At 49.0% G+C, this 9,316-nt stretch overlaps 1 protein-coding gene across 1 annotated transcript; it reads right to left on the bottom strand.

Annotated features, from left to right (window-relative positions):
• Window positions 1-564: 564 nt before the first annotated feature.
• Window positions 565-8,017, bottom strand: LOC112109556 (gastricsin-like). The gene is made up of 9 exons (XM_026655284.1): window positions 7,962-8,017; window positions 7,328-7,478; window positions 6,735-6,852; window positions 5,109-5,227; window positions 4,235-4,434; window positions 3,437-3,559; window positions 2,861-3,008; window positions 2,278-2,376; window positions 565-717 (listed from the first exon to the last, which is right to left on the bottom strand). The coding sequence occupies exons 1-9, from the start codon at window positions 8,015-8,017 to the stop codon at window positions 565-567; spliced, it is 1,167 nt and encodes a 388-aa protein (XP_026511069.1).
• Between the last annotated feature and the right edge of the window lie 1,299 nt (window positions 8,018-9,316).

Below are 9,316 nucleotides of genomic sequence, written 5' to 3'. Positions count from 1 at the left end.
GGGTCATACTGCTGCCTCAGCGAAGTGATCATTTATCTGTGATAGCAGAGCAAAGGTTGCTGTACTCTTCCCTGGCCTCCTGATGAGAAGCTGGCAGCAGAGTCTCCTTCTTCCAGACAACAGGGTGGCAAAGATCCACGGGGAAAAGTACGTATGTTGAGGCAGAGCATGAAAGGGAAAGGAAGGGGAACTTGCAGCATGGAGAGACTGAGGCTATAGAGACCCCAATAACCTCCCCCAAACTCTTTACGGCAGGTGCTGGGTGTCAGCTTGGCCGCTGTTATCTGACCTTGCAGGACCATTACAGGCAGACCCTGAGCATTGTAGCAATACGTGTTGCTCTCGCACCCCCCTGGGCAGGAACAGACTTTGAGGCATACATGACAGACTTCGAAGCATCCATTGCTTTTAATGACTTATTGCAGCAAAGGTTATTATTATTGATTGAAGGAAGGAAAAAGAGAGCCCAGAGGAAGGTGAGTTCAGAAGGATCCGTCCACAGGAACTGAAAGGAACAGGAGTGTGTGGGAAAACTCAGACAAGCTCAAGTGATGGTCAGGAGGTCTAGGCAACAGCGGCAAAACCGATCCTGTTGTTGCCCATGTCGTAGACGGAGTAGTACTGCCTGAGGAAGACGTCTCCCAGGATCCAGAGGGGCTGCCCGTTCTGGGAGGGCAGGTACGTTTGCTCAACCCCAACGGAGCAGTAGCCATTGTTCTGTGAAGCAAGGAGGTAGGACATGATGAGTGAGACTCAGAAGGGTTGGGACATCATGAGCACAAGGTAGCCCAGGGTGGAAAACTGAACAAATTACATCCAACCCGTGAAAACACCCCCCTACTTCAGCGCCCTCTGTGGGGATTGTGAGAATGCAAGTGACAGGCTGGGCCATTACACAATGGGTAAGGAGAAGAAAAACAGGTGACTGCAGCATCCCCAGGCCCATACAGCTCTGCTGACACCCTCTTCGTTGCAGGAGCCAGCTCAGAGCTGCCCGCCTCATCTGTAAAATGCGCCACAGGCTTGTTGCTGCCAGCCTGACATGTGATTTATTTATTATATTGCCACAGCGCCTACAAGGAGCTACACATACTCCAAACACACAAGGAGAGATGATCTCAAACTTCTGCCTTCTCTGCACCCACTGTTTGTGTAGCATCAGCCTCCTCTCTGGCTATTCATACAACCTGGCCACTCGTATCCATCCTTCCATCAATCTAGCACTGTAGCTAACTAACTCCCTCAATATGGGTGCGTTTTTTTAAAGCCCCAGCTGCTGGAATCTGGAGAAAGCATGAGAGTCTAAGCTTTTTTTTTTTTTTTTAAGTACATTTCTAGTTCTCATGGTTGCAAAGAAAAGCTTAAAAACATGAAGCAAATGGGTCTTAAAGGCTCAGAATTCAATAGGCAAATAAAAAGCACCCAAAATGTATTGTTTTAAAGATCTCAGGATTTGTACGTGAATTTCATGATATTTGCAGCCTCACACATGATTTTTATATGCTTGCGGTTGGCAATACTGGAAGTTTCTCTCTATCTAGGTATTTATACCGCACTCACCATAGCTTTATCTGAACTCCCCACAAATGTCTATTTTATATAAACAAAGAGTCAGATTCTGCATTGCTGTCTATGCAGCTACACCAGTTTACACCAGCTGAGGATCAGGTGCAAAGAAATCTGTTATTCTTACTCTTCTGTTCCACCTGTCATGATTCTTTGAAGCTCCGAGTCCTGTAGTCTGGAACTAACTGCTTGTGCCTGCTCTTCATTGATTCTCCATCTCATGCCCAGTCTCAGCTGGAAATATCCCTTTTCAATTTTGCCTGTGTCTGCTAATTTTTTCCTCCCTCTCCTAGTGATTATTTAATAGTGTAAAATTATTTGGAACGCAGTTATTGTGTGAAGAAGGCTATGCTAAACAAAGTTATATTGACATGCATTTAATTTTATTCTATTGCACTGCATTGTACTGTAGTGCATTGCATTGTACCATACTGCTTCGCAGTGCACTGTAATATACTCTGTTGCATTGCATTAGTCTATATTGCAGTGCATTGTACTGTACTGCATGATACTGCGTTGCATTGCTTTGCATTCTGCTATGTGGCACTGCAGTGCACGGTACTGCAGTGCACTGCACTGTATGATATCATATCATCAGAAATATTTCCACACAGTCCCACTACTGACTAAGAATCCTGGCTCTCCTCTTTGTCGATCAGATTATAAAGAGATGTCAGAGGAGCTTGTCCCTTCCAAACCCATAATACGTACGTTGAGGATGTAGGCCGAGGGAGGCAGAGGAAATGAAACTCCATTGATGGTGAAGGAAATGGTGGGCAAGCTCTGGATACTGCTGCAGTCAACCACATACTGTGAAAAGAAAGGCAAGGTCACGTGAACAGCCTGTACCAGCAGAGAGCTGGGACTCTGGGAGGGACACTGTAGCACTGACCATGAGGAGGTTCCCCGGCCGCCACAGTGCACTGAGCAGTTTCAGCAGATAGAAAAGCTGATTATCAGCCTCATTCCTTCCTCCACCCAGGCTCTCATAAGCACTGGGGGGCCGTACTCAGCCTCACCAGGCCCAATGTGCCATGCTTCTCAATTCCTGGCATTCCATGAGCATAGAGCAGTGGTTCTCAACCTCTTTACCATTGTGGGCCGCATATACAGCTCTCTGTGTGTTATGTGGGCCTCATGCACACAATATATATACTACCTCTATGACCCTGAGGATGTCACATGGGCCGCAGCTGTGTGCTGATTGGGCCTCAAGTAGCCCTTGGACCACGGGTTGAGAATCACTGGCATAGGGATACCACCAGCGACTCTGTAGTGCAGCTGCTCCACCTACCTCGCCGTACTCATTCGCCTGAGCACCTACATCCTGCAGGAAGCTGTTCATGAACTGCTGTGGGACGGTGAGGAGGGAGGTTCCTGTGTCCACGATGGCCTGGCAGCCCTGGCTGCACCAGCCCGTTGCCTGTCCACCGATAGCGAACCTAAGGAGGAGATAAATGCAGCAGGGCTCATGGTGCAAACGTTGAGCCAAGTGTGAGAAGCTCCCCGTATACACTAATGGCTTAAGGATCCTTACTCAGCATTGCCTACCTGCTAGGAAGCCAGGCTCCAGTGCTAGCTCTTGGGCCAAGTTATGCCTTGTGTCGCACCCCTGAAATCCCACTGAGTGCAGTGGGAGAAGTATGAGTCAAAACAAGGGCAGAATTCAGCTCCTTATTTTGAACCCCTAGAGCCAGGAGTTTTCCTTGCTCATGGGGGCATCAATGCATTTTATATTGAGGATGATAAAGTCCCCTCCTGAGCTGTGTGCAAGGGTCAGACCCAGCGATATGGCCCCACATGTTCAGGTGCAGAAGCCCACTACAGACAATGAATGATTTTGAAATCAGGGATCGGAAACTCAACTCACTCATCAATGCCGATCTGCCAGTACAGCTCTTGAGTGACGGGAGCCCAGTAGATCTGCCCGGAATAAAGGCTGCTGTCTACTCCTCCAAAAACGACCTCCCCACCGTATTGAGAGCTTGGCTGGCTGTGAGCACAAAGGGAAAGGATCAGCTACACACAGTAATCTCTAAATAATCTAGCAAAGACACTGTATATCCAGCGGGATTAGAGACTTTCAGTAGCTCTCCAGACTTAAAAGGACAAGAACATCATTCCCTGCCTGGTGATGGGGATTTGTCAGCATTCAGAAAAGCCCCTTCTTGTTTGTCTTTGGTTTCCCAGCAAAGCAAATGGGTCTGAGACAGATCGACAGTTAACACGGGGATGGGATTTCAATTCAAGGTAAATTAAATGAAAACACGCAAACAAAGGAAGCATGTCCCTCTGGCTCTCGACATTGCCTACATTCACAACACAATACAGCCAAGGCCAGTGGAGTGCAAGGAAGGGAGCGCCACATGGGCCATCACAACCAACAGTGGTGACATCAAAAGTGATGACGTCCTCGGTTAGCATTTCTACAGCTGCCTATGTTACCAATGAGAAGAGAAAGGAGACACAGAGAGCGAGTGGATAGTTGAGGCAGAGAGAAATCGAGGGGAAAAGAAAGGCAAAGAAAAGAAAACACAAAGCAGGGAGAGAGACATGAGAAAACATGGAGAGATGGAGCCAGTGTGAGCACTTTGGGGCCTGGACTGCCTTTATTTCTTGGCACTAAAATAAATAATAGGACAGATGGATGGTTCGATTGCTCCCTTACCTGCTCAGATAGAAACTGAAGATTGGCTGAGAAAGCAGGTTTTCCTGCAGCATCCCTTGCAAAGCAGTGGTAGCGCCTCCTACCGCCAGGCTAGGGTAAGCCATGCCCAGAATGCCGTCAAACTGAGCATAAATGAAGTTGGTGCCAGGCTCGTTTTCGCTCAGACCGAACTCCTGGTTGGTGACGGCGATGTTCTGGAGCTAAAGAGAGGGCGGGAAAGTGTCACTAAGCCTGTTTGCAGTGGTGGTGTAGCCGTGTCAATCCCAGAATATGAGAGAGACAAGGTAGGGGAGGGAATAGCTTTTACTGAACCAACTTCTGTTGGTGAGAGAGACACGCTTTTGAGCTACACAAGAGCTTTGGGTAGGCTGAAAGCTTGTCTCTCTCACCAACAGAAGTTGATCTAATACCAGATATCACCTCACTCACCTTGTCTCACTGATACAACCTGTGAGGTATGGAGAGGTAGAATGCTCATGGCTGTCCTATGGCCAAGTGGCCTCACTGATGACATTCAAGGGTCTCCTTGTCACCCTTTCCACTAGTGATGGGGGGGGGGGGGCATGGGGAGCAGATTGGCTACCACAGCCCTAAGGATGAGGGGAAGCTTCCTCAGCGGTGACTCACACCAGTACTAAGGGATTGTGAAAGGCCTCGGATTCGTAGCCACAATATGCCCCGGGGCCTGGTTCTCCTCTCACTCACACCAGAACAACTCGATTGTGAGAGGGGAGGGAAGGCCTAGAGATTCGTGGCGGAGTGCCGCCCCAGGGCTCTGTGTCGGTAGGTTTTGGCCAAAAAGATCCTAATGATTGTTAGTCATCACTAGACTGACTCACTCGACGGATTGTTGTGTCACAGAAATAATACTTACTGTCATGGTGTCATAGCCGAAAAACCCGGTGAGACTGCCACTGCCATACTGCAAGGAGAAGGTCTGCCCATTGGATGAGTAGGTGGAGGACTGGCTGGGGTTGAATCTTGCATGGTTGCCTAGAAACACAATGCAATTTTACCGCTAGTTGTCCCCCCATCTTGCTTTCCATATAAATATGTATTCATATATTCTGTGGTCTCAGAATTAGAGGATGGGCGTGGGAGACCAGAGTCCTGGGTTTGATTCCCAGCTCTGAAGGGTTGAAGCTAGGGTTGCCAACTTTCTAATCACACAAAACCAAACACGCTAGCCCCGCCGCTGCTCAGAGGCCCCTCCCCCTTCCCCGAGGCCCCACTCCCACTCACTACATTCCCCTTCCCTCAATGGCTCACTCTCCCCCACCCTCACTCACTTTCACTGGGCTGGGGCAGGGGGTTGGTGTGTGGGAAGGGGTGAGGACTCTAACTGGGGGTGCAGGCTCCAGCGTGGGGCCAGAAATGAGGTGTTCAGGGTGCAGGAGGGGGCTCCAGGCTGGGGCAGGGAGTTGGGGTGCAGGAGGGGGTGAGGGCTCCGGCTGGGGTGCGGGCTCTGGGATGGGGCTGGGAATGAGGGTTTTGGGGTGCAGGAGGGGGCTCCAGGCTGGGGGGTGGGGCCGAGGGATTTGGCATGCAGGAGGGGGCTGCGGGTTGCGGCAGGGGGTTGGGGTGTGGGGGGGAGGGCTCTGGGCTGGGGGTGCAGGCTCTGGGCTGGGGCCAGGGATGAGGGTTTGGAGTACAGGAGGGGGCTCTAGGTTTGGGGGCACAGGCTTACCTCGGGGGCTCAGGGCTGGGGCAGGGGGTTAGGGCTCGGGGTTGGGACATGAGCTTACCTCGGGCAGCTCCCGGTCAATGGCACAGTGGGGCTAAGGCAGGATCCCTGCTTGTCCTGGCTCCATGCTGTGCCCGGGAAGTGGCCAGCAGGTCCGGCTCCTAGACGAGGGGGGCCAGGAGGCTCCACGCCCATCTCTTGCCCACAGGCACTGCCCCCCCACACCCACCAGCTCCCATTGGCCACGGTTCCTGGCCAATGGGAATGTGGAACCGGTGCTCGGGGTGGGGCACAGCAGGTGCCAGGACAGGTAGGGACTAGCCTGCCTTAGACCCGCAGCACCGCCGACCAGACGTTTAATGGCCTGGTCGCCGGTGCTGAGCGGAGCCACCAGGGTCCCTTTTCAACGGGGTGTTCCGGTCGAAAACCGGACACCTGGCAACCCTAGTTGAAGTGGGAGCCCTGACTCCTGGGTTCTATTTCCGGCTCCATCCCTCCGGCTACCCATCTGTATATTGGAGGTAGTAACACTTCCTGAACTCCCATGGAGTTTGTGAGGCCTAATTGATGCCTGGAAAGTGTGTTGCAGTCATCTGGTGAAAGGGCCAGGTAGTCATGATTCATTATAGGGGCTATTATATAGAGATCGGCCTTCAGAATCCAGTTGGCTGTGGCTTCTTGACTGATGAAAATTCAGTATGAATTCGGTTTCTCAGGAATCGAGCTGTCCTGAGGACGTGTCTCTGTGCATTAACTGAAGGCTCTAATCACCTAGAAGCAAAATTCTTTAACAGCCGGCCGGGATGGATTACTCACTGCAGGCCTGGCTCTGGCAGTACACAGATGGCACCCACAGGTTGGAGGAGCCGGTGTCGAAGAGAACCAGGAAGTTCTGGGGCGGGGTTCCAATGCTGATCTCCCCATAGTAGGATGCCTAGAGAGGGCATATTGCAATATGAATTTCAACAGAGGTTCTCCCAGAGAGGACAGTGAGCTGGACTGAGTTGTGGTGTAACTCCCCGTGCAGCCAGAGAGTTACACTAGAAATAATGCTGGTCCCTTGTACACTCTGGAGAACAGACAGTAATCCCCAAATCAGATCAATTTCCTGTTTCTTCACTGATGGCTGGGCGCTCACAAAGGGAACGGGAAATTTGAGTTCCAGATGCGCCCCTTGGCCAAATGAACATGAAATGTGACAAGAAGCCTGTCAAAGATCTTGCAAGTTGGGGGCATCTTCTCTGGCACATGGTACAAGCCATGTCCCTTAAAGATAATGTATCCTGTGGTGACAGGGCCCATGGAAGAGAGACGAACAGAGAGTGATTTGTGTTGGTAGAAAGAAAGAAAGAAAGAAAGAAAGAAAGAAAGAAAGAAAGAAAGAAAGAAAGAAAGAAACCATTACTCACATCCATATACGCCATTGGTTCAAAAGCAACATTGTACTCATTGAAACGGTACTTGTTGGCTGGATCAGTTTTGTGGTGCTTCAGATATTCCACCAGCACTCCCTTCTCCTTCAATATCTCTCGGATAGTCTTGCCTTTCTTGAGGGTCATCCTGCACAGAATGAAGAGAAGAGGCCAGGGACTCAGCAGAGAAATTGCTCATCCTTCAAGCATTTGTCCATCTAGGAACCCTACCATGATGCTGTTCCCTACACTTGGGTCCCCCCACAGCTAATTATGTTGCCACTCACAGGACTTGAGAAGTTGTGGCAATTAAAGGTTAGCCATGAACTACCACTCACTATAGACAGGGACTGTTGTGTTTAGCATCATGTCAGCAGCTGATGGTTAACTGTAGAGTTTGCCCTCGAGTTAAGCATGACTAGCTGGTGCAATGTCCTTGTCTTCACTGAGAGTTTAACATAGTATTAGTTACTGTGGCTCTTCAAGGGTGAGTTCTAACACGACCTACTCTGCTAGCGATAAAGCCAGGTGCGGCCTTGCTGCATACGTGTGCACTGCTCCAGCTATCTGGCTGGCTAGTGAGTTACTCTGACCACAATCACCACTGTAGCCTCTGAGCTGAGATACTCACCTCACCAGCCCCTCTGAGAGCTGGAGGCAAACCAGGGCCAGGATGAGCCACTTCATAGTGCCTGGTTTCTCCACCAACCAGCTCCTATACGGGACACGTTGGGCAATGCAGCAGAAGTGAGTTGAAGTCTAGCATCCCTACTTTTATACCCGGGGTACTGCCCCATGGTGCCCTATCTGTTTACACTTCAGTTTCCCATATCACTGCACTCACCCAAGGTCAAAACTTTCTGTGTGTTTTCTTGCCTTAAGTATGCTAAGAAAGTCCTTACAGCTCCACTGACCTTTCAGTAAAAGCAAGTATTGCCAGTTACAGTAGCATGAAGTGATTAGGATCTGATAAGGGGGAACAAACTTGCTGATAAATTAGGGGAAAAATTGGGGTGATCAAGAAGTCAAAAGACTCAGTTATTTTAGTCACCTCAGTCCAAAGTTTCTTTCAGAAAATAAAACATCCATTAGTTGGTGCATGTGTTTATAAAATTAAGCAAAACAGATTTTATTTATGAGACACTTCGCCAGAGTTTAAATATTTTAGTCCTTGTCCATGCTGTGAGGTGAATTCTGTTCTCATTTAAACCAAAATGAGTCTTGAGTAACGGCACTGAAGTTAATGGTATTACAGCCAGATTTACCCTCAATCAGAGCATTCAGCTCCTGCGGCTTTTAAACCATGTAACTGAAATAATATGTTTTTCAAAGTGTTAATGTAAAATATTTGTAAAGTATGTGTCATGTCCTCCTCTAGTGGCTGGTTTACATATAGGATAACAGCCTACTTCTGTTGTTTGCTCTTGAAGTTACTCCTTTAGCTGAAGTAGTGGTAGGGATGTGTACTTTGGTGCTGAAGTTTCCAGATTCTAAATACTGTTGAAGAAACATCTTTGACCTCTGCTGGTCTTGATCTTGTTTTGACTGAACAAGGTTAAAATAGGGTTAGAAACAACATGGACCAGGCTTTATAGGACTGTCTTAGTCAGTCCTCAAGGGCAATCCCACAGTAACATACAGAGCACACGTTTCCAAACTAGAAAGTCAACCCAACGCCTCTCATCTGATTTCACATTCAAATAAGGTGACTGACATATTAATTTGAATGTCCAATGCTTTATATGTATATATGGTTTTGTAATTTGAATGCACACGCATTCAATTCAATTGTATTTGGGTGCATTGCTGTATCCAGACCGATATACCAGGGTCCACACATTGTTAACTATACCGGTCCAGATGGAATTGAGTTTGCATGGTCTCAGCATGGAGAAGGGTTAACCAAATGTAACCAACACACCTTCTGGGTGTGGTGTTCTGTCCCATCATATGGCATTGAGACCACTTAAGAGAGAGAGGTAAAAT

The sequence above is a fragment of the Terrapene carolina genome, unplaced genomic scaffold, assembly GCF_002925995.2.
Source record: "Terrapene carolina triunguis isolate 2854851 unplaced genomic scaffold, T_m_triunguis-2.0 Scaffold199, whole genome shotgun sequence".
Classification (NCBI taxonomy): Eukaryota; Metazoa; Chordata; order Testudines; family Emydidae; genus Terrapene; species Terrapene triunguis.
The sequence above is the reverse complement of the archived record's forward strand: the minus strand, read 5'-3'. Positions and strand labels throughout refer to the sequence as shown.

What these genes read in the sequence shown, in the direction of transcription:
- LOC112109556 (XM_026655284.1), bottom strand. Translation starts at nt 8,017, where the DNA reads ATGAAGTGGCTCATCCTGGCCCTGGTTTGCCTCCAGCTCTCAGAGGGG. An exon ending in TGGCAGATCGGCATTGATGA is followed by an intron (nt 3,009 to 3,436) that starts GTGAGTTGAGTT and finishes TCTCCTCCTTAG; the next exon opens with GTTCGCTATCGGTGGACAGG. An exon ending in CCTCGGCCTACATCCTCAAC is followed by an intron (nt 718 to 2,277) that starts GTACGTATTATG and finishes CTTGCTTCACAG; the next exon opens with AACAATGGCTACTGCTCCGT.